At 41.9% G+C, this 23,660-nt stretch overlaps 4 protein-coding genes and 1 long non-coding RNA gene across 7 annotated transcripts; 2 read left to right on the top strand and 3 right to left on the bottom strand.

Moving 5' to 3' along the window:
- Positions 1–303: 303 nt before the first annotated feature.
- LOC121980846 (probable beta-1,4-xylosyltransferase IRX14) lies at positions 304–4,320 on the bottom strand. Its single transcript, XM_042533087.1, has 3 exons — positions 3,455–4,320; positions 2,888–3,376; positions 304–696 (listed from the first exon to the last, which is right to left on the bottom strand). The coding sequence occupies exons 1-3, from the start codon at positions 4,147–4,149 to the stop codon at positions 489–491; spliced, it is 1,392 nt and encodes a 463-aa protein (XP_042389021.1). The 5' UTR covers positions 4,150–4,320; the 3' UTR covers positions 304–488.
- A 738-nt stretch (positions 4,321–5,058) lies between these two features.
- LOC121979740 (pentatricopeptide repeat-containing protein At4g16470-like) lies at positions 5,059–9,041 on the top strand. The gene is made up of 3 exons (XM_042531729.1): positions 5,059–5,115; positions 5,331–8,545; positions 8,619–9,041. Exons 1-2 carry the CDS (start codon positions 5,059–5,061, stop codon positions 7,677–7,679), a joined length of 2,406 nt encoding a protein of 801 aa, XP_042387663.1. The 3' UTR covers positions 7,680–8,545; positions 8,619–9,041.
- Positions 9,042–11,477: 2,436 nt separating this feature from the next.
- LOC121980844 (AP2-like ethylene-responsive transcription factor TOE3) lies at positions 11,478–14,136 on the top strand. Of its 2 annotated transcripts, none has more exons than XM_042533086.1 (10): positions 11,478–12,304; positions 12,400–12,425; positions 12,506–12,536; positions 12,610–12,697; positions 12,776–12,921; positions 13,017–13,061; positions 13,138–13,229; positions 13,314–13,447; positions 13,520–13,639; positions 13,713–14,136. In XM_042533086.1, exons 1-10 carry the CDS (start codon positions 11,793–11,795, stop codon positions 13,923–13,925), a joined length of 1,407 nt encoding a protein of 468 aa, XP_042389020.1. In that variant the 5' UTR covers positions 11,478–11,792; the 3' UTR covers positions 13,926–14,136. The 2 variants fall into 2 exon arrangements, with proteins under 2 accessions (XP_042389020.1, XP_042389019.1); XM_042533085.1 differs by having other exon boundaries at positions 13,014–13,061.
- A 166-nt stretch (positions 14,137–14,302) lies between these two features.
- Positions 14,303–16,300, bottom strand: LOC121980845. 2 transcript variants are annotated; one of them, XR_006111667.1, is made up of 4 exons: positions 16,126–16,300; positions 15,300–16,013; positions 14,955–15,062; positions 14,303–14,466 (listed from the first exon to the last, which is right to left on the bottom strand). It is a non-coding gene; the product is annotated as an uncharacterized LOC121980845 (long non-coding RNA). The 2 variants fall into 2 exon arrangements; XR_006111666.1 differs by having other exon boundaries at positions 14,303–14,457.
- Positions 16,301–18,240: 1,940 nt separating this feature from the next.
- LOC121980843 (NF-X1-type zinc finger protein NFXL1-like) lies at positions 18,241–22,778 on the bottom strand. Its single transcript, XM_042533084.1, has one exon. The coding sequence runs from the start codon at positions 21,630–21,632 to the stop codon at positions 18,375–18,377; it is 3,258 nt and encodes a 1,085-aa protein (XP_042389018.1). The 5' UTR covers positions 21,633–22,778; the 3' UTR covers positions 18,241–18,374.
- Between the last annotated feature and the right edge of the window lie 882 nt (positions 22,779–23,660).

Genomic DNA, 23,660 nt, shown 5'->3' with positions numbered 1-23,660 from the left:
GCTTCTTTCTCTCAATGTTTTGGTCAAACAGATCTTTATACGAGTCCTGCAAGGAAAGGCAAAACAGTTTGGGTAACAATAAACAGGCAAAGTTTCAGCAGCATTGAGTAAATGAACATCACCTGCTTCAGGAATGCCATCTTGTTAAACAGAATTTTTCCTGATACTTTATTTCCATTCTTAGCTAGAAACTTCAACTGAGAAATCAATGTACAGGAAGATGCTCCAGTTAGACGACAAAGGCATGAGAATGTTTTGGCAAATTAAAGAATTCAGATGCCTAGCAGCATTCTGTGAAAGCTCTAGTATATCAATCACTGGCATGTCTTATTTAAGGATTCAGTTTATAATACAAGAATGCACATTCAATAGACATATTAAAATTAACTAACACATCCATAAGTTGTATGCTGAACTTCAAATTGAAGCCAAATGATTCGTGATAAAGCTATTTGCAATGAAGTTACAACATTAGTATGCTTGTCTGGTCAGAAACTTGTTTCCAAGCGCATTTGTTTCTTTTTGTTGCGAGAGCTGCGTTTAGACCTGGAGGACGACCTTCCTTTTTTTGAAACATGTTTTTCGGCACTGCCTTCGTCGATCAGTGTCTGTTGAAGTGGAAGAGCAGGAGGTGTTCCAGGCCATGGAGTTTGCTTTGCAGGGGCAACAACTTCTAAAGGAGGGCCTACCATCCACCTGCATGGAAGCATAAGCCTTCAATCTGATATGGATGTTAAGTTTCACTGATACAGAAAAATAATATGATCATCCAAGAAACTACTTTGAAGTAAACTGTTGGATGAAATGACACCAAGCATAATCTTTCTTTACCAGGACTTCAACTACAATGGCAACAACATTGTTAAGAATTTAAAACATATGCAAACTCAGCAGAATTCAAATAGTTGACTTCAACAGTTCACAATACACAAAAATTCCCACAGAGCATAATCCTTTCACCATCACCTTCATTTGCAATGCAGCTGCTCAGCGATAACGTAACCCTAGATAGAATATTTGGTTGTTGCTAAGAAAATATTCTCAAATGCCTTAAATTTGTGGGATAAGTGATCACCAATTGGAAGGGAGACAGGAGGTATGTCCAAAAAATTTACATCCCTCAATTAGCTTGTTGACCTTTGTCATTTCCTCTTGTCAATCACTTTTTCAGCTTTGTGAATGATCTCATCTTGTTCTATTTTAGCTGACCCCTACCCAGCCCTCAGTTTGATACTCCAGCACCATGTAGAATATGGGATAAGGTGAATTATCAATTGACACAAAGTCTGTAGATCAAATTCCAATAGTAGTCTGAAGATTCTCCAAGAGCGTATGCAAAACTTCTGTACATCTCTTTTTCTTTTTCCAATACTCATTGGTGGACTATCATTTAGTACTTATCTATTTTTGATAATCTTGGCCTATAAGCTTCTGTAGAGTATGGAATAAGCACTTGAGTTATTCACAGACTATGTCTTGAGACAATAGTCCCCCGGAAGAAAGCTTTATAACCAGCTCCTAGGTAGCTCATTCACTATCTAACCAATCACACATCATCAAAATCATGATGCCCAAAAGCAAAAACCAAAGATGACCCACCTTACCACCCATAATCTCTCGTAACTCTCATGCTTTTAGATCTCTAACTCTCTCGATCTAGACCACCAAGCCATCGAGCATCTACCACCCGATCCTTGCTCCATACTCTTGAGTCTTCTACGATCTTTGCAATTGCAACAACAACCATTCAGTGCTTTCCTTCAAAGCTCCATCACTCGTTCCAAGCAGTTGAGCCATCAAGTTATCCACAATCTCCCCAATCACAATAACAACCATGCAATGCTTCATGCCTTAGAGTTCTCCAAGAGTCTCCAAAGCTTCATAATTCATTTCAAGTCGTTGAGCCAGTGAATTTTCCACGACACCTTGATCCAAGCCTCAGCTCCTAGGCAACGAGCACCTCATACCATGTCCACTATTTAAGTCCCTACTCTCTTGATGTATATACCAAACCACAATTAACACCTAATTTAAAGTCCATTGTCATCTCATCAAAACAATGTGGTCGAATCCAAACACTGAAAGTCTAGGATCACATACGCAAATTTATAGAATTGTTATCTAGGGAAGACATTAACACAACTACAACCCTCAAAATGTTGAAATGCAGATGGCAATCATAATAAAAAAAAATACAATCTATTTTACTTTTATGGTAACTTTTTTCTCTATATTGACATCACTTGCAATTTTTTTTCCTTATTTTATGTTGTATTACAGAGAAAGGAAGGAACAATTCTGTGGTATTGCAAGTGGATGTAGCATGAGCTGTTGCCCCATTAATCCATAGAGAGAGTTGTTTAAGTTAGATATATAATGAAGCCAAGAGATGCAATCAACCATGATAGTTGACTAATAATATTTGGTTTAAGATGGCGGCTTCGCCTACTGAGGAGCCATTTTTCATTGATTGTTGACTATTCTCCCCTCCATCTTTCTTTGATTGTTGTCGTTCATCCTCTTGAACCTAAATCAAATGGTCTTTTTATGGGAATATGAGGAGCCATTTTCCCTTATAAGTAGCTATAAAATCATCAGATTTTTAGGCATAGTAACTGTTTTATGACAAACAAACTAGAAAAGACCGACAAGCTTGTGTTTTTGTTTGCAGCTATTGCTAAAGGGATGCTGTGCAACAATTATGGATTCTTAATGCTATAAAGAAGCTGATCATCAGCCAAAATCTGGATGCATTTATCTGTTAAAACAAGATTATCCTTATGATGAAAACCATCATGCATAAATCCTAGATTTAATCATTAGGAATTGATAGACAAATAAGTCCAATGTTGAATTAAGGATCATTGAGCATAGTCATGAAACTAACCCAGCAGGAAACTTGCTGTCATAGTGTGCTTCAGCCCTAATCCACCATAAAAGAACCTTCCTTCCACAGTTGCCAAGCGGCTGCACCGACGATGCATCCTTCAACAAATCGAAGGGGCTCACCATCTCTGTCCCGCCACCTTCCATGTCGTCAAGGTCCCGAACCCAATCCGGCTTCCCATCCCCCTCCTTCCATAACAATCTCGAGTTGATCACAAACCCGGCCCACTCCAGCCTCTCCGGCACCTCGGCTACCTCATTGTTGACAATGGTGTGCCACCCGATCAGTTGGCCGGAGGAGTTGCACGCCGGACCTTCTACCAGCGACGGTGAGTCCTGATTCTCGGTGGCCGGTAAATGTGAAAGGATTTCCACAGACATCACACCCATCCACTCCACTTTTTGGATTTCTTCGAAAAGCTCCGTGCTGTGGACATTGCTCTCGTCAGCGAACACCACGAGCCCTTCCAACCGCCGCTCTCTGATCACTCTGCTTCCGACGACACAGGTCAGCAATGGAGGCGAAAAAGATCAAATCTTTGATCGGAGCAAGGAAGAAATCCCAGACCTGAGGGCGTGGAGGCGCATCCGGGCCTCGAAGCGGTGTCGGTCACCCCAAATCACGGGCATCTTCTCATGGAAGGGGAGGTGGATCACGCGAAGGCGCGAGGGGGCCAGTAGGGCGGCGGTCTCGTGTGACACTCCACCGGCCTCGACAACGATCCACGTGAGGGGAAACCTCACGAGCATCAGCGAGTGGGCGAGGGCGGTGAGGTGGAGCGCCTGGAAGGTGCGGGCGTAGGTCGGAGTAACGACGAGGACGGGGCGGGGGTCCTTGACGCCGCACTGTACGCGCTGCTCTTCCTGCACTCTGGAGAGGATCTCATTGGCCCGGGCGACCTCGGCGGGGTCCGGGTGCGGCCAGGGCCGCACGCGGATGCCGTGCCGGCCGGCGACAACGCGACTTGTTGCGGCGACCGCGGGAGGGGGAGGGAGGACGACAGTGGGGACGAAGAGTTGAGGCAGAGTTGAAGATGAAGGAGGGGCGGGGGAGAGGAAGACGACGAGGCGGGAGACGCGGAATCCTGCGGCGGCGCAGAGGAGGCAGCAGAAGAGGTGGAGGACGGGGGAGAAGAGGATGGCGGGGTGCTTGAAAGCTTCGGCAGCAGCGGCGGCGCCCTCGTCGGCGGTGGATGGGCGGAAGGCGGCGGCGGGGCTGTAGGTGCGGCGGTTGGGGAGCTGCACTTCCGGCAGCTGCTTCATCCTCCGATCTCTTCAACTATCAATTTACTCTGATCCCACATTATCTCCGGCCATCGCCGGAGTATCTGCCCGTCAAAGGCGATACCTTTAAGTGGGAGACAAACAAGCCGTGACCGACGGGGCGAAGCGAGTAGAAAAATTTGGAATTGGACAGTGAGAGCTGCCACTGCCTGCTTCGCTTTATTTAAAAATAAGTTTTAATATTTTAATAATGTTAAAATAGTTAATTATTTTTTTTAAAACAAATTTACTCAAAAATATTCCTTTCTAATATTAAAGAGGATCATAAACAGATAAAAATATAAAAATTGACGGCATTTTTTTTTAAAAATATTATAATAACTTGTTTGATTATTTTATTAGATTGGTTGGATTAAAAAGAAAAATTAGTAAAAAATATATGTTTTTTCATTAAAAATATTAGATGAATAATTCGTACAAGGAAGAATTATTCACAACCATGGATTATATTAAAAAAAAAAATCACGTGCCAATGGCCTTTAATAATATATTTGTCGTGAATAATTTGGATGAGAACTAACCATGTTCTTTTTGGTCGGCAAAAATTAATTAAACTTTTTTTTTTCATTATTACTAGTGTTGGGTGTTAAAATAATATTTTATCTTAATTTTCATCTCAAAATATCATTATAATAATTTTATCTAAAATTATTTAAATTTAATCAAAATTATTTTTACCTTAATTAAAAGTATTTAACAATTTTGACTAAAATTATTATAATGTGAGATTATTTTAATTTAAATTTGGTACAATTAATTTTCTTTATCAACAAAGATAATCTACCTTTGAAATGAGTGAGGAAAAAAGCAAACTTTTGAATTATCTTTGAATTATAAGAATAAAAATTGATCAACTATGTCAATCCATGAGGCGTGAAAATTTCAATTATGATGCTTAATGGTGTGACTTGGCACGCAATAATACTCGTTAAGAAAAAGTTGTTGGTAATTAGTAATCATCATAAACAACTTTAATAATTCTCCATCAATGTTTAATGCATGATTGATTATTTTTCAAACTAGCCCTAATAATTAAAAGCCAACCTAATCTAAGCAAACTAATTATGGATTAAAAAGTCATGCTAACAACACTTTATTAACTTTAAAAATTATTTTAATCACCGTTACTAATTATTTTAATATTATTATTTACATTTTAGATAATTGTCAACGAAGATAATTTGCTAGATTTATATTTAGAGATCCGTTTAAGTAAACAGGGTCAGATTGGTAATTCACGCAAAAGCGATGAACGCCGCCGCGCTCTCTTTCACCGAAGCGCCGCGTCATTGGCCGCCGCCCTCGACCGCCATCCAGCTGCGCTCTCCCTCCGTCAGATCCAGGGCCGCTTCGTTCGCTTCGGCCTCACATCCGATCCCCGCCTCTCCGCCCATTGTCGCGCCGGCGCCGTCGCCGGCGCCGCCGCCAGCACCACCCTCCTGAACGCTATCCCCCACCGCGCTCGCTCCCTCCTGGAATACAACCATCTCATCCGCGACTACGCCTCCTCTGCCCTCGCCGACCTCGCCCTCGACCTCTTCTTTGAGATGCTGGACGCGGGATTCTTCCCCAACGAGTTCACCTTCCCCTTCGTCCTCAAGTCCTGCGCCCTCCTCGGCCTCTTCGATCTCGTCCAGCAGATCCACGCAGATCTAGTAAAAACTGGTCTTTTAGCCTCCAACGTCTTCTGCGCCGGCGCCCTCTTGGATGTCTACGTCAAGAATTCTTCTTTCGGCGATGCGTGTCAGTTGTTCGATAGAATGCCGCACAGAAATGAAGTCACTTGGAATGCCATGTTGACTGCTTGCGCCCAAAATGGATTCTTGGACAGGTGCTTGGAGATGTTAGACACCATGGTAGAGTCTAGAGTGGAAGTTGGGATCGTCAGCTGGAATTCTATTGTTGCTGGTTGTGTTCGACATGGCGATCTTGAATTTGCCTTGGAGTCTCTCAGCATTATGCTTTATTTTGGCTCATTCAAGCCCAATGTAGCCACCTTCAATACCCTTCTCCCATTGATCCCCACAATCCCATCTCTAGACAGACTCAAGGAGTTACATGTGCTTTTTTACAGGAGTATCGTCGACAGGATTGATATCGATCCAATCAGTGCTGATCGGGTGTGGTCAGCTATCGCAGCTGGATATGCATTCCACAGGTGCATGGAATATGCTACTTGCTTATTTGAGAAAGTCAGGTTGAAAACTTGCTATCTATGGAATTCAATGATCTCAGGGTTTCTAGCCTATGGGCAAATCGACAAAGCATCCCATGTTTTCCGGGAGATGGCCTTACAATGTGGCTTTGAAGCACAAACACTTTCTCAAGTTTCATTGACCTTAATCCTTCCAGAATGTGGTCGACCATGGAAATCTGGATTGGAGATCCATGCCCATGCTTTTAGAAGTGGGATTGAATCGAGCACAGCGGTGAGCAATGCTCTGATAGCCATGTATGCTAAGCGAGGAGACACCTTTGCGGCTGAGAAGATTTTTCGAATGATAAAAGCAAAGGATGTCGTCTCTTGGAATACAACGGTTGCAATGTATGTGATGGTCCATGATGTAGATCGTGCATTCAAGCTATTCCAACAGATGGTCACAGAGGGCGTCCAGCCTGATGAGTATTCATTCAGTTCTGCCCTTAATGCCTGTGCATATTCCTCATGTCTCAGGCAGGGGATGGCACTACATGGACGTATGGTTAAGAGTGGGTTCTGCAGCTCATGTCCGATTGTTCAGAATTCTCTCATGGATGCTTATGGGAAATGTGGGTGTGTAGAAGATGCTCAAACTGTCTTTGAGGAGGTGCGCCACAAAGATGTCATCTCATGGAATACGATAATATCATGTTATGGCTTCAGTGCGCGTCCTCAAGAAGCCATCTTACTTTTCGATAGGATGAAAGACGAAGGTTGGAAGCCCAATCGTGTGACCTACATTGCACTTTTGTCAGCTTGTAATCACGCGGGACTGATTGATGAGGGCTTGCATTACTTTGAAACAATGGTCAGTGAGCATGGGATTGTACCTGATGTGGATCACTATACTTGCATTGTAGATAGCTTAGGAAAAGCAGGTCTGCTTAAGAAAGCCTACCAGTTCATAAAAGACATGCCGGTTGAGCCAGATGACTACATCTGGGGTGCATTACTTAGCAGCTGTAGGATTCATGGGGATGTTCAACTAGCTGAAATCGCAGCTAAGCATCTGATTGAATTGGACCCTCAGCACTCTGGTTACTGGGTGTTGCTATCTAACGTATATGCCGATGCATCTAGGTGGGGTGATGTCTCGGAGGTTCGAGCAGCCATGAAGGGTGCCGGCGTTAACAAGTGCCCAGGCTTCAGTTGGGTTGAGGTAGGTGGCAGGGAAGTACACAGGTTTCTAACTGCTGATAAGCTCCATGAACAATGTGATGATATATATTTAGCTCTTGATGGTCTAACAAAGCAACTGAAAGATGAAGGATATGTCCCACTTGTGAATCCTAAAGGCCCTTTATCCTGAATGAAGAATAAGCATAAAGTGACCAAAGAAGTGAAGTAAACTCAATGTGTGACCTATATACATGGTGTTTACTTGAGAAGAAGGGTCAGATAGAGTGAAGGGAGGAGGGAAATTGCCATTTTCCTTGTCCACTTCAATAGAATCAGTAGAAGAACAAGAATCAAGGGAAAAATAAAAGTAGCACTAGGAGCTTCTTTTCTCACTTTTGGTTCCATCTAAAAGTGGATAGAAGAGGAAAGAAAAAAAAGAAATGGAAACACTGGTTTAACCTTGCATATCTTGGGAATGATCAAATCAAAAGATTTATGTTGTCGTGTTATCTGATTTTCTCTTTTACACATTATTTTCATGTAAATAAAAGAAAGAATCTCTTTTCTTCCCTTCCCCAATATTCTCTTTTCCTCTCAAACTTCAGTTTACTCTTGGGTAGAATTCAAAGCGAGGAAAGGAACTTCAAATTGCTTCTTTTCTTTTCTTTTCTACCCAAGTAGACAAGGGAATCTAATTGGTTTTCTTTTCCTTCTACTTTGATTCTCTTTCCATCAAGTAGATACACTCTTGGTGTACACAACTTTATCCTTGTACAGCAACAAGTTGGTTGCTCTTCTTCATAACATCCTGGAATCCTAGGTCATGATGGAGCAATCTTACCTATGTATTAGCAGTTAGGACCTCCCTTGGTATTGCACAAGGCTAATATATGATCGTAGGTCAAATGACATACACATTTCGGAAACATTGAATTCATCAGATGACTACTGAGGAAAGGTTTCTTGCTGATGTGAACAGATAGGTGAATGAAGCTTATACGACAATGGCAGTTGATTAATTAAAAATATGACAATGCATCCATCAATTTGCTAGAGGTAATTAGCGAAAGTTTACAGGCTTTAAAACATCTAGTGGAGTACCCAACTAATGGAAGTATTTCATGATCAGCTTTGCGGAATAGTTCACACCCAGAAAGCAAGCTACTGAGTACTGAAACTTTTCTGCATTTCTGTCAGAAAATAATGTAAAAAGCCTTCAACAGAAGGTAGCACACCTCAAAGGCATCACAGAGTCATGAGAATTTGGTACTTGAATCAAGGTTACTTCACATGATTTAATTTGTAAGCGGTAAGAATTCTATGAATACAAAAAATATTTTGTTCTAAAGACAGGAAAATGAACAGCAAGACTGTCAGTGGTGTATCATTACTTCAGCTTTGTTTGCAAAGGGTAGGAAAATTTTACCTCCCATGTATTTATCATTCACAAGTCGAAGTTTCTAGCAAGTAAATATTGGAGTTCCTTTATGAGAACCTGCATATACATATGTATATTGTTTAGCATAAAAATGATGTATTAAGTACTAGTAATGTTACTTTGAAACTACTTGCAATATTATTCGACTTTCTTGGTTGTTGGAACTATTTGCTTTAGTATTATCTCACAAATTCAGCTTAGGAGATCATAGGAGTTAAATTTGAAGTACAACGATTGGAATCAGTCTGCAGAAATAGTTTTCTTATTATGTCGACAAGTTGTTGTTTGATAAAGATGAAAGAGTCTCATTAGATTAGAAGGAAAGTGCTTCAAAATTTTATGTCCTTTCCTCTTATCTCTCAAGTTGCTGGGAGTAAGCACAATCTTAAGATAGCAAGAAATGCATTGAATAATAGTTGAAGGAGCTACAAGAGGAGCATGCAAAAGAAATTTAGATCTGTGATTCAATGAAAGTCAAAGAACCCTAAACATAACACAGAATGCATTTAATCATACTGCAGTGAACTACAGTAAGGGATATGCATAAATTTAGATGCTCAGTGACCGCAAAGACAACCTCAAGATGGATGACAGAAACATGAATATTGTGTTTACCTACTGTAACATCTCAAATATTTTATCTATACTTTTACCATTGGCTCCATTATAGATTGATAATTAGACGTTGTCTGGTGCTGGTACCATTTCAGTTTTTAGGACCTGACATTGTTGGAGATTATATAGACCATTTTCTGAACCTGCATCAGTGTTTCTTCCATTCTTAGTCAAACACATCTTGAATAATCACTGGAGTCTCAGTTTTCATGCCTTCACTGACCCAAAAGACAGATTCAGAAAACATTGTTGAAAAGATACCTCCACCATGCCTTTTCCTCTCCAGTGACCAGTTATTTCAATGCATTGCATTATTGATTCAAAAATTCTGGGGCTTACATAAGCTATGCTGATACAGACATTCAATGAAATCCAGAAGTTGTTCTTTAAGCGTTATGTATTTTTTCAAAACCTACTAATATAATATAATGAGTTTTTCCCAGCAATATTATCTTCCTTCAAAACCCCTCCAAGAGCTAAATCAGCTTGTGCTTTTGAAATTTGATAATTTTGACAAGTATCTAGCAGAACATGCAAGGCTTTCCTGTGTCCAAAAATGTTAATTTTGATGACAAATCCGATCATAAGCTGATTTCACTAGTTCATCTGTAATGACAAGCAACTCAAGTTTTCTGGCCGAATCAGGGCGCAATATAACTTGCAAATCAACTTATGCCCGTTCTATTCCTGAACAGAGTGCTCGCTTTGGTAAATAGTAGTAATACCAGAGGCACGCAGTGTTCAGAGAAAACGACAGATCAAATAGCAACACAGTAATAAATTCAATCTTCCAAGGCATGTTAGTGAAAGCTCAAAGTGAATTGAAGTTTCAGATTTGTGTTGTTCGGCTGCAGTCAAATAGCAATATAGTCAGTCAATAAGCAATGCAGGTAAAACAGTAAACTTCTGGTGCAGTTTTTCTCTGTGACAACTACTGCATTACATGCATCCATCATGTGGCTCTTGGTCTGTTTTCCCATGTCGGAGAAAAGGGTATAAGTCATCTAATACCTCTGTGTGATATATACACTAAGTCAATCCTTACTGCACGAACTTGAAGCCTTACTTTCTTCTCTCTGTTCATCAACTCTTGTCTTTGCATTGAAGAGTGCAGGGCCAAGTGACAGTGAAGAGTACAGTTCACTCGAAGCAGATATGTCAGTTTTCTCCCAGTTATGGCAATGTCATATGTTGGTCATGCAATTAATTATCAACAGCTGACATGCTATTCAATTTTCTGTGTAGGTTTTACAGCCATTTATTACTTGCATTTGCAGTTGTTTGCCATGCTGCTCCCAGTGATGATTCAAAGCTGCAAACGCGCGGCTGTTAGGTTACTCATTGTATCTGGGGATATACATCGACATGTACAAAGAACAATACTCTCGAGCCTCTTCATAAGAATTCTACAAAGAGTTCCTCCTCTATAGGATCTATTTGTCTGTTCCCAGGAAATAGCAGAAATCCAGTGGGTTGAGTAGGTTAGGTGACAAGTTGGTCCAAGTTGAGGCATGTTGCTGATTCCTAAACTGAGTCATGCAGAGGACCACAAACTGGCACCAGATCACTAGCTGGACACTTTTGATGAATATTATAAAAATCTTCTTCAGATGTTTCTTGGCCATTCGACTTCCACTTGTTCAAGAATAGACAGGTTCCTACTCGGACGCCCTCCTCTTGCATACCGTCAGCGCCATCTCCACGTATAGCTTTTAAGCCAATCTCACCTTCATCACCTATAACATTATTTACTTATTTTCCAAATTTCAGTAAGTCACTAATCACATCGGCACGTCAGAGAGGGGCTCTGTACTGTGTCTGTGTTTTCGACAGTAAATAACATGAGTAAGCGTTGTGATACTGATGCAGATGGCACAGCGAGGGTTTCTGTCTTTTCCCTTGTTCTACAGTTCGACCTGCAGGATAAAAATGGCATTGAGTGGATGAATTGGATTGGATCAAGTAGGAACGTGTGATAAGTAGAGGTCCAAGTGGAGGAGACCACCATGGCTGGCTCCTCAAAGGAAAACTCCTTTTCCATTTTAACTTTTAACTTACACTTTGGTGAAAGATGGATCCTTTTTTGATGTATGCATAGTGTGTGTTCCTTTCTCCCTGCTGCTGAGCTTTGAGTGGCACAAGTTTGGTAAAGCGGCTGCTGCTACTGACGCCGCCTTTAAATCGATTGTTTTGAGAAGAAAGATTGGAGTTTGAGGGTGGAAAGGAGATAAAGGAGGGATTTTTAGGTGGATGAAAGGGTCTTTGGATCTTAATAGTGTTGCCTCGTTGGAGGAGGATGACGATGGCGACCTGGTGGAGGCGTCGTCTGCCGGCGGAGAGGAGGATAAGAGCAATCCGGCCAGGGAGGTCTACGCCGACGCCGAGATCAATGAGTCCAACGCCGGAGGATCTGTCGGGGACGAGGGCGTGGCGTGTTGCTGCGCCGGTAAGATCTTCGGGTTTCCCATCTCCCACTGCGGCGAGGAGAGCGAACCGCCGGCGGTCGTCACTCGGCAGTTCTTTCCTTCGGTCGGCGGCGATGGGGGCGGCGGCGGCCGTACTCTGCCTACGCCGCCGCCCCCTGGCGCTCAATGGGCCGGCGCTCTGAGGTTTTGCCACTCGACGGAGCGGGTGGTGGTCGGAAAGCCGACGGAAGTGCCGCAGCCAGTGAAGAAGAGCCGCCGCGGGCCGCGGTCGAGGAGCTCCCAGTACCGCGGCGTCACCTTCTACCGGCGGACCGGCCGGTGGGAATCCCACATATGGTCAGCTTTCTTTCTCCCAAACCATAAAAATTGGATCTTTTTCCTGGTCTTTTGAGCTTCTTCATTCATCTCTGTTTCTCCATTTTACTCTGCAGGGACTGTGGAAAACAAATCTATTTGGGTAAGTAATGGAAGTTCAAATAAAAAAATTACTGAATTCTGATAATCTAAAGCAATAACTTTTTGGATCTTCATCTACAGGCGGTTTCGACACTGCTCATGCTGCTGCAAGGTAAGACTATCTCCTCCCCCAAACTATAACTCCAGTTTCCATTCCAGCATTTGACACAATAATTTCATCGCAGGGCATACGACCGAGCAGCAATCAAGTTCCGTGGCGTCGATGCAGATATAAACTTCGACTTGGAGGATTACGAGGAAGATCTGAAACAGGTGCGCGATTGAAAATCTCCTCCACCTTTCGCTCTAACTTTCCTCAGTTCATCAAATGCCTAAATGACTTGGCTGCAGATGGGCAATCTCACCAAGGAGGAGTTTGTTCATCTTCTTCGACGACAAAGCACGGCTTTCCCGAGAGGCAACTCCAAGTACATTGGCGTTACCCTGCACAAATGTGGGAGATGGGAAGCTCGAATTGGACAATACATGGCGAAGAAGTAAGTAATAGTATTTCCTCCAATGTGCCTTATTTCATGTCGCCTTGTTTCTCTATTGTAATCTAGCAATGATTTGGCTATCCATTTGTTAGCAGGTATGTTTACCTTGGCCTCTTTGACACTGAAATTGAAGCTGCTAGGTAAGTGAAGGCTCTGCATCTTACTTCCTCCACAACCATCAAGCCCTAAGCCACTGGTTCATTTTGGTTGTTTTAGAGCTTACGACAAGGCCGCGATCAAGTGCAGTGGCAAGGACGCGGTGACGAACTTCGATCCAAGCTTCTACTCGAACGAGCTCAATCCCCAGAGTGAGTTTCCAATAACGATGTTGTTCCCTCTCGTTATTGATCTGCTCAGGGTTCTAAAGTTTGCATGCATCCCAAACTTGTTAGCTGCTTCTGTTCAGCACAGTCTCAGCTTGAGCTTGGGGAGCTCGAGATCCAAAAGGGATGAAGACGCAAACGGGATGGACCAAGGAGTTTCACTCGGCTTCGAGCCTGAATGGAGTCGCAACACCAGATTAAAGGTTCATCGTCTGCACCTGTTGCTTCTGCTAAAATTAAATAGCCTCTAATTTCCATGCCCGTGGACTGCATAGTTTCCTGGGAGCGAAAGCAGAAGCCTCCATTCTCCAATGCTCATCGGTGCTGACGAAATGTGCAAGTACTCGCAGCTTATGATCATTCCTCCGCAATTCGCTGCCCCTAGATTTCATCAGGTGGGTGTCCTCATTCCTTAGCTTCAACTAGAGCTTAGCCTCGTGCATGAATACAGTTTCTGGCACGATGCAGTATGTGAGCAGCACAAATGGAGGTGGTGATCAACGGCGCACGAATTTCGGTTGGGGGAACGACAGTGGAACTTGGCCGTCAGCGGCTGCACCATCGACTCACTTGTTCTCGGCCGCCAATTCAGCAGCATCATCAGGATTCCCACCACAAATACCAGCATTGCCTTTCACTTGGCAACAGAAGAACGAGTACCAGTCCATTAGGCCAAGCTGAATGAAAGCATAGTTTGTTGCCTCTGCTGTCAAAGGAGCAAACAATTAGCAGAAGACAGTCAACATTGAATGAGTGAATGACATAGTGGCCATGTATCTAATGGAAGAGTGGAGTGAGTTGTTGTAGAGCACAGCAAAGACTAGTGAAGCTGTTCTACCTTGTTATTTAAGGAAACTAAGCTCCTACTGCATAGTTCAGCTTGTTTGATCTAGCTCTTGCAATCTAAAACTACTTTTGACCACCGGGCGCAGTCATTCCGTCACAGTCAATTCTGTTTTACTGCCTGTTATATTCTTACCTGTGTCAATTCTGTCTCACTGTGCCATGTTTACTGCTTCAACAGTAGCAGTTCTGTATGAAGAAGCTATTCAATCTACTGTGCTCAAACATTATATCTTAGTATACTTCAGAAAAGACTGTCTTTACTTCATATCTCCTACGATTGATGACCATGAGCCCTAGTTTTGGATAAGCAATACGGGAAACTCTTGAATTTTAATGCAATGAATATAGTCTTTGTCCCGATGTGTACCTGAGAAAACTGATTGATAACTGATTAAAATGAGTGCGAAAAATAACATCTGCAATTAGGAGCTTTCACTTTCATTCCTTTTCAATTCCTATAACTCTCACTTGGACTTCAAGCCTAATCTTAACTAGCACTTAACTCAAGGGTGCATTAATGAAGGTGGAAAAGGAAAGAGGGAAAAATAATATTTAAAAGTAAGAAATGAAGATCTCTCTTTTCCTATGACAATAAATGAAATCGTCATATTGAGTGTGCAGTTCTATTACTTTTTAGAAGAAAATAAATCACGGAAGATTACCATGACCTGGGGTAAAGATTCCTCTTTTTGTTAGAGCAAAAGTGAAATTGTTCACTTCAAACGATCTAAATAAATATTTTACTATAATATAACGGCCCTCTGCATCAAAAAAAAATCTCTCTTCTTGTCCAGCTGGGAAGAAGAGAGAGGCGTCGGGGAAATAGAAAGGGGGAAATGCCAAAAGAGTAGTAAGTGATAGTACCTCCGCTCTGGTCCTTTCTTTGTCCTCCTTCTGTTTCGCCTTACAACATGGCCGTCCCTCAGAATGGTAAACTATGGCCAAGCACAGCATGGCCAGAGATGAGCATCTCTGCACACAACACAGACAATGTGAAAATTAAGACATCAGTGCAGCAATATGTATTAACTAATCATATTCACAGACAATTAATGTATCCTCAAGCTTAAGGGTAAAAGCATTACTGAATACGCAGCAATTTTGGTAAATTGAATACAAATTATAATAAAGTGACGATAAAATGCAACACAGAAGTTGCTGTTTTTGGTTATTGTCAAAGATGAACGAAAATGGAGGCATATTCCATACAGAGAGTAACAATGAACATCTCCAATTAGCATAACGATAGTTGGATTCTTTCCTCCACCCACCCTAGACAACAGAAACTTGCATAAAAAACCTCAATCATTCACTCATCAACTGAGGTCCCATTTGTCAGTGTTGTTTCCTCTCTCCTTGCATCTTATCATCAATTGGATGGCTTAAAAGATGAATGGGACTTGCAACCAAAATAAGAGTGGCCTATGTTGAGCACATCAACCATCGCCAGTCCAATCAAATAATTGCAGATAGCTATGGCACTGGAGGCACCGTCCTGACTTTATTTGAGCAAATAAGCAAGTACTAAAAGGGAGAAAAAAAGTTAGGAAAAACATAAAAACCAAGCATCTTTTTTAATTTTTATTAAAAGGAATGAAAAGAAAACACTTTTCTTCCCTCGTTTCACTGCTGCTGACGGCGGTATCAGCAGTTGGACAAGCACCAGGGAGCAAGCAACAAGTAGCTTTTCTAGGAACAGTAAGGCTGCTCCTAACTTCGCAGCATCCACCAAAACCTTGTGTCCATTTTCATCACTTTCTTCTTGTCTGATTCCGCTCTTTCTTTCTCTGCCTCTTCCATCTCAATCTCTCTTTCTTTCTATCTCTGAGTGCGTGCAGGGAAAGAGAAGACAAGAGGGCCATGGCATGTGATTGCATACCAGATGCTGTATGAGCACTCATTGCTGCTTTTTTGCTGTGTCATCTGAGTGGACCACGAGGTGGCAACAAACGAGGAAGAAGGAAGAAAAAAAATGAGACCTTAAAAGTTTGATCGGCACTGTGCTGAATAAGTGGACTGGAAAGAGGAGACATACCAGTTTCCCCTACAGGCCTCACCATTATCAGTGCTTTGGAAACCACAGTTGAACCAGTCAGCTTTTGACTAGAGTCAAGATTTTTTTCAAGTTACTGAATCTAATTTCAGTCCAAGAAAAAGGCTTCCGTTCGATTTTAAAGAACACAGACCATTATTTGAGACATGTTGCAATATAAATTTACACTAAGGAATTCGTTTTTACAAGAAGCAATCAGTATAAATCACGAATAAAGATCTTATTAAATCATCAACAAATATATAAAAAACTCATTTAACTTATCAAAAATTTGGGGAGAAACTCATTTAACTTATTAAATCATCAACAAATATATAAAGAACGCAGACCATTTTTTTTTCTTTTTTCTTTTTATTATCTTCAGTTTTATGCACCACCAAATTACCTTTTGGTTTGCAAACTAACAAGCTGAACCAGCTGATTTAATCCTGTCCTGAAAAAAGAGGAATCTGTCTATTGAAAATTATTTATGGAACTTTTAGGTGTTTACAACTTTATTATTATTCTTTCCAGTATAAATGGCTGGGAATCCGTGTAAATTATTTTCGTTTTTATTTTTTGTGTGAGCTATGTAGATTGTGGTAAAGAAAGCATGTTGAATTCTTGGGCTAGTAGAGCCTAAAAACTAACGGCAAGTCTTGCACAATTAACTGGCTGGAGAGCTGATTACAACAGTAAAGATGACAAATGTAAATGATCCCTTTAGAGGAGATCCTGAAATTATTAAGTTGAAGGTTTCATTTTTTGACTTGTATATTATTAGAATCTTATAAGCTTGAAAATGGGTCAAACTATATAAATGCATTGGATATTAGACCTATATAAGTTTATCCAAATTCAAATAGAATGTCAGTTCACACTGCTCTAATAATGTATTGTACAAATACATGGATCTTTATAAATCTAAATCTTCCTCTATATGTGATCATGCACTTACAGGTCTGCCTCCAATACACAGTTGTCAAATGTTAGTTAATATTACCTTACATATTTGGTGCATATTCAATACGTACCTTCTTTTGAAGCAACATTAGTTAATATTACCAGCATATAACACCTTCTGCCAAGAAAACATGTGAGTTTCCATCTGGTATATGATATAAGTTTACATCTATTATATAATATACCAAATTAATTAACCTAAACAATCAAAAAGTAAAGCACATAAAAGCCTCTTGAATGTTAAACTGATTTATCAAATCAACATTAACTTGGACATCACTTAATTTTAGCTCCATGGATTGGTTTAGCATGCATACGCTTTATGCATCAACCAACAGGGGTCGCAGGTGTAAAAAGCCTATGACACCCAACTTATGTGAAGGCTTTCCAAAACAATCACCATTTAATTATTTGGATCAAATTTATGCAGATGGAGATTCATGTGCATTGTTAGCATGTATCACCAATTCTAAATACTAATACAAAAGGAAACAAAATTAACATTCTCCTATGTGCACAAAGATCCAAAAAAAACACACAAAGATCGTATGCATAGAAAGACTAGTAAAAATTCATTTTACTTGCATATCAGCTTACCACCAGAATGCCATAGATAAAGTTCACACATGATCTGGAACTATGTAAGAAGTCCAAAGTTCCTAACAATGAGCACGTACAGCTCCAGACTTTGGCAGTAACATGTTTAAGACCAGAAAAGAAATATAAATTTTTAGATAAACCATGAGAAATGAGAGGAATGTTCAAAAGCATAGATGCTACAAGTGAACTTTCTGGTATAAAACTGAAACATAATTAATGCTTTTCATACCGAAAAAAAAAGGTGGAATGAGAAAAGAAGATTCAACCTGAAATAGCATGCAGTCACTCAATTGCTCAACCATGCAATAAAGAGGCAACAGTTATCTGTTTAGATTCACTGATAAAATTCCAATTCATTGAGAAAATAATGAAATTGTTCCAATTAACAATTTAGTTCATACTAGAAGATAATTGCATTCTCTTTGATGATTTTCTTAAGAGGATCACCTGTAGTTCTCCCATGGCTTCCACAACAACTCCCCCAAAAAAAACACAAAAAAGGAATTGCTCAAGTAGTATCCCTGTATACTATTGCCAGAAACAACAAAAATAGGATGAGCAACAATAAGTCTGCATCGAGGAGTATAATTTCTCATCGACATAATGGATTTACATAAATTGGCTGCAAAAGTAAAACAAAGGTTCAACGACATTCAAAGGGAAGCAACTCAGACAAGCCAAAAGAGGCTTCATGCATAAGCTTCTTCCCAGTCGTCCACCTCTTTTATCTCTGTCTCGTCAACAGCAACACCCTGACTCACAGAGATCAAATCACCACCTGTATCAGGTTTCACAGTGGGGCTACCTTCACCACTGGAATCAAAAGGATGATCTGATGATTCAGCAGGCAATGAATTCATCGTTGCATCAGAATCAAGAACATTCCATGGATTTGTTGATGCCGAGATTGGTGCAGCCTCTATTGGCCTCCAAGCAGGTGCTGCAGCACTAACCCCAGAAGAAGACCAATCCCCTCCCCAAGAATCTGATTCAGGGGCAACAACCTTATTCCATGGATTGCTAACCTTTGAGGAAACTCCATCCTCTTTAGGCCTCGTTCCCCATGCATTACTCACAGCAGAACTTGAAACTATCACTGCTCCCTGGTATACTGATCCATGATCTAACCTCCTCAAAGCTGTGGCAGCCCTTGCTGGGTCATTAAAAATTGCTAAAGCATTCTTGTCATTTAACCATACCAGTTCACATTCCCCACCAAATCTTAGCACCAAGGCACTGATATCTGCATCACGAGGCATGTCTAGCATTGAAACAACATGTCGAGGATCCATATCAATTAGAGGATCGAATGGTTGAGGAAGTGGAGCAGCTAGCGGTACTCCTGGCTTTGAGCCCAATATACGAGGTGGAGGTCTTGACTTGGGGGTAGCATGAACCACTAGGAATCGCTTTGGCTCCCAACCTGCAGCTTGGACTGTTAGTTTCCATCTTTCTGCTAACTGCCGAACAGCATCCCTCTTTTCTTTCAACATAGAACAAAAGACATGTACTTTGATGCCACCTCCTTTTGTCTTTCCCAGCACCAAGAACTTAAACCTTTCCTCCACAGACAAAACCCATTTAGGTTCCCTCCTAAAGAGATCAGCAAGAAGATCAGATGATGCTAAGTTTTCACCAAAATGCAAAGCATCCAAATTGGGAGGGGTTATGTCGAATGCATCTGCAAGGACACGTTTCCTCTCCAGCTTAGCACACTCTTCATCACAAGAGAGCTTCCTCTGCCCGAGAGGGACCTTCTTTTCATTGGCTTCCACGGGAAGCAATGAAGTTGGAAGCCTCTGAAGAATGGACGCTTCTAATACAGTATCAACATGGAATTCATTGGTGGTTCCTCCAGCACTGCAAGGAACACTTGCAGTAATTCGACCACAAGAACAAGTTATCATGACAAGCACTCCGCACCTAAGATCAGGGCAGGTCTCTGAGGGATGGCATGGTGCACTACAAGTGTGCTTGCAATCCCTTCTAGGTGCACCGCAGACCTGTCCACATGAAGACTTCCCACTCACATCAGATGCAGATGTTGAAGCAGAAGAAGCATCACATGGAAGAGGATGGCAAGTCCTAGTACAGGCATGTATCCCGCATCGGCGAGTCTTACCACAGAGTTGATTGCACCTGATATCCTTGGATCCACAAGGTATATTCCTTAACAACACATGGCTTCCAATGCATTCCTTCACAACTGGCACAGAACATGGTGGGCAATCTCCAAAATGGCAAGTGTGGGAAGCCGAGTGACCACATGGTTGGGAAACCAAACAAGGGTGGGGGCAGGACGGTCTTGGAGTACCACAAGGAAGTGGCGGTGGAATTGATGTCTTTCCACAGGCACATGTCAAATCTGTGAATATAGTCTCAAGACAAGGTGGGCAGTAACCACTGTGGCAAAGCAGTTGGCAAGAGTGTTGCCCACATCTGAGCTTCTTTCCACAAGGTATGGAGCACAGATGAGGATCCCAATCACTGTTCGAAATCGCTCCAGCAGTTTTAGAGAGAGGACAGCAACGTTCAGTGCACCGGTGCCTGCCACAGTTCTTTTTTTTACCACAGGACTTGTCACAAAGAAAATTTTTGCTTTCTTCAGAGGCCTTGTAGCATTCCACTTTTCTGTTTGAAGAGAGGCATCGACATTTCTGGTCAACCAGCACCAAACAAGGTGGGCAATCCCCCTCATGACAGGTCTCCTTGCACCTATGAATTCCGCAAGGAAGGACTCTTTCACAAGTTTCAGAACAAGTTGGAATCGGATCCAGGCAACTCTTCCTTTCATATTCCAGTTTGTTCTTTCCACAGTGGCAACTTGTTATCCTATCTGGTTGCAACTCGCACTCTCCACAAGACCCAGGATGGCATTTTTCTCGGCAGAAATGGTTCCCACACGAAAGAATATTACCACAGGCAGAATTGCACGAGAAGACCCCATCTTGAATACCTTCTACGTTTCCCTTCACCGCCATATCACCACAAAGAACAACCTCAGTCTTCTTCTTACAAAAGCAAACAGTAGTAACAAGTACTCGGCAGTGGCTACACGGACCAGTGTGACAAACCAATTCACACCGGTGGCGGCCGCAAGAAAGGAGACGATTGCACTGCTGCCCGCACGAGAAGGGACTCTTTTGATCAGAGCATCGTCGGACAATCACCGTCTTGCCACATGGGCAAGGCCGGTCTGGAGCAAAGGCCTTGCACGGTGGGCACGGCCCAGGGTGGCACTGGAGGACGCAGACATGGGGACAATGGTAACCACCATCATCATCCGACGCCAACTTATTGGGCGCAGTCCGATCAAGTGATTTTCGGCATGGTTCTCCACAGGAGTGGGGAGTGAGGTAAAGGTCATTCGAAGGATCCCGTCGGCTGCCACAGAAGCAAGTATAAGATAGCTCCTTGGCAGATATGGATTGCACCGATTGGCACCCAGGACACCGCCATCCCGCGCTGCCGCCATCCCCACCGCCGGCGGACGGGACATCAGAGGACGTAGGCGAACGGGCCCACTTGCGGATGCAGTGAAGGTGGAAGATTGAGTAGCAGCTGGAGCACGACCAGATCGCGGCCGATCGCCGCACCATGTCATAGCAAATCATGCACTCCACCGTCCCATTCGCCAGCTTGTCTTGAATCTCCTGCACCAACTGCGGCATCGAGAGGTCCGGCCCGTATTCCGACGTCGGCTTCGCCGCCGCAGAAGCCGGTGGAGACGGCCGAGGCTGGCGGTGCCAATGTCGGTAGGCGGGTTCGGGTTCGAAGACTGCAGGTGGCGGCGGAGTAGGAAGAATAGAAGCGGAGGCGGATCCGCGGGGAACCCATTCCTGGCGATCACCAGAGGCATAAGGAGGTCGGTGATGCGGGCGAGGCCTCCGGTCGTTGCGATGCTGCTGCTGCTGCTGCTGGCTTCTCTCGGCGGTGGTCGGCCTCATACTGGACGAGACAAATCCTTCGATTTGGGATCCGGTAGCCGTGAGATTGGGGAAGGCGGAAACGCAAACCCTAGGAGACGATAGAGAAGAGGGCGAATCCTCTCTTGCGATGGAAAGGAGCAATTGACGACGCCTTTTATTACCAGAAAGCCACGGCGTTAAATGCTTTCAAATCATTCGGCCTTTAGTTTATAAAAAAAAATAATAATAATATATAATATATCGAGAACCGTCTTCCCCAAGATATTACTTGGAGGACACGAAAAAATTTCAATGGATAAAAAAAATAAAAGAATAATATGAAAAAAAACCAACGGCATATGAATAAATTTCCCGATCCTCATTTCTTAAATGGGCCCTTGAGCGGCCCAATAAGATCAAACCCAACCTTTCTATTGACTCAACGACGTCAAAATTGTTCAATTTATCTCTCGGATTACATTATTATTATATATAAATTCAAAACATAAATCAGTGCTATTCGGATGAAGATTTTCGGGTAAAAATAAAATTATCAGAAGTGATATGAAAAAAATATGCTGCTGAAGTAGACGTATAAATCAGTAATCAAATACAACGTATATTGTTCAGAATAATACACTTTAGTGTTTCTAAAACACATGATTATCTCATATAATTAATTAAGCTTTATCACCATACAAAAAGATATCTAAATTATTATTTTTTAAGAAAAATAAAAATAGCCAGACTTGATATCTCATCATGAAGAGCATCATCTTTCCTTGCATGATGAGGGAGGACCAGGTGCCCACTCCAAAAATTTGTAGAAAATAAATCAATTGGAATTAATATCTGAACAATTTTCAGCTTTTTAAAAAGTAGAAAAGGAAACAACTGAATTCAGAAATCTTCATGCTAATTTGGCAAGAGAACTGTGAAGTATTCTGGGGAGGAAAACACTGGTCTCGAGAAGTAATTAGACAGCTAAATTGATCCAAGAGAGGATAAAATTAAACTGCTCGACCATCTCTGTGATTTCCCACAGCTTCATTGAACTGCAACCGGACTCATAAATGTATCTGCAAGCATGCAGTTCAAGAAAGCTGTGGAAGACAACAGAGAGAGCCCATGTATTCACACAAGAAGTGTAACACAGAAGAAAATTGAATGGAAATTGAGGAGAGGAGAAAGGCATATATAGAGGAGAGGAGAGGAGAGAAGTGTAAACCTCAACTTTTTCTTTCTTTCTTTTGTTTTTTTTTCTCTTCTGGTTATACTGTTGCAGAACGCAGAGTACAAAAATTCACATCGGAGATCATTAAAAGCTGGAATGCCTTTTGAGGCCAATCTATGGGATGAATGAGTGAGCATTAATTTCTTGTGTGTGTTTTTTTTGAAATCATATTGGCAGATTGCTGATGAAGATGTATGGGACTAACTGTGTCCGTAAATTAAGTGACGTGCATGGAAATGCATGACGAATTTAATGAAGAGACGAAGTTTTGTCGGGTGGAAATGGCAAGCACCCAGCGCAATCCGCGCCCGACCCGACAAAGCCAGGCAGGCACACCCGTCAAGGCCGCTGTCTGCTCTGGGCTCTCAGGTTTGCTCCTTCGCCTCCTTCAGGCATTTCAACAAACACTTTGGGTGTTCTTCTTCTACTACCAAAAATAACACAAAAATGGGAAACTAAATAAACTCATTCGATCAAAATCTTATAATGTCAGTGTAAATTTTTGATTCAATCAATGAGGTAGCATAATCAACCACACAATAACACAAAAGCAAAAAAAAAAAAAAGTCATTAAAAACAAATAGATTAAGCCAAAACGATAATCTTCTTATAAGGTTTCTGTTTTTATCCAATTATTTGAGGGACAAGAATGACTATTGCTAGTCAAATTAGAGCCCTTTATCAAAAGGTGATGAAGATAATTAGACAATTTCCCTTTATTTAATCCTTGTCTCCATGCAAAAGTAAATTGCTCACATTTGTTGGCTTCCTAATGGACATGAACCAGTTAATGGTGGTGAGATCAGCATAAGTTGGTGCCGTCAAGTCATGGA

This window comes from Zingiber officinale, chromosome 5A (assembly GCF_018446385.1).
Source record: "Zingiber officinale cultivar Zhangliang chromosome 5A, Zo_v1.1, whole genome shotgun sequence".
NCBI lineage: Eukaryota > Viridiplantae > Streptophyta > Magnoliopsida > Zingiberales > Zingiberaceae > Zingiber > Zingiber officinale.
The sequence above is the reverse complement of the archived record's forward strand: the minus strand, read 5'-3'. Positions and strand labels throughout refer to the sequence as shown.

Bases quoted from the DNA above. Each gene is read 5' to 3' on its own strand.
- LOC121980846 (XM_042533087.1), bottom strand. From the start codon at position 4,149: ATGAAGCAGCTGCCGGAAGTGCAGCTCCCCAACCGCCGCACCTACAGC. The intron at 3,377-3,454 runs GTCTGGGATTTC...CGTCGGAAGCAG, and splicing joins ATGCGCCTCCACGCCCTCAG to AGTGATCAGAGAGCGGCGGT. The intron at 697-2,887 runs GTTAGTTTCATG...GCTTCCATGCAG, and splicing joins GACAGCAAGTTTCCTGCTGG to GTGGATGGTAGGCCCTCCTT.
- LOC121979740 (XM_042531729.1), top strand. From the start codon at position 5,059: ATGATGCTTAATGGTGTGACTTGGCACGCAATAATACTCGTTAAGAAA. The intron at 5,116-5,330 runs GTAATTAGTAAT...TTTACATTTTAG, and splicing joins TCGTTAAGAAAAAGTTGTTG to ATAATTGTCAACGAAGATAA.
- LOC121980843 (XM_042533084.1), bottom strand. From the start codon at position 21,632: ATGAGGCCGACCACCGCCGAGAGAAGCCAGCAGCAGCAGCAGCAGCAT.
- LOC121980844 (XM_042533085.1), top strand. From the start codon at position 11,793: ATGAAAGGGTCTTTGGATCTTAATAGTGTTGCCTCGTTGGAGGAGGAT. The intron at 13,062-13,137 runs GTAAGTGAAGGC...TGGTTGTTTTAG, and splicing joins ACTGAAATTGAAGCTGCTAG to AGCTTACGACAAGGCCGCGA. The intron at 13,640-13,712 runs GTGGGTGTCCTC...GGCACGATGCAG, and splicing joins CTGCCCCTAGATTTCATCAG to TATGTGAGCAGCACAAATGG.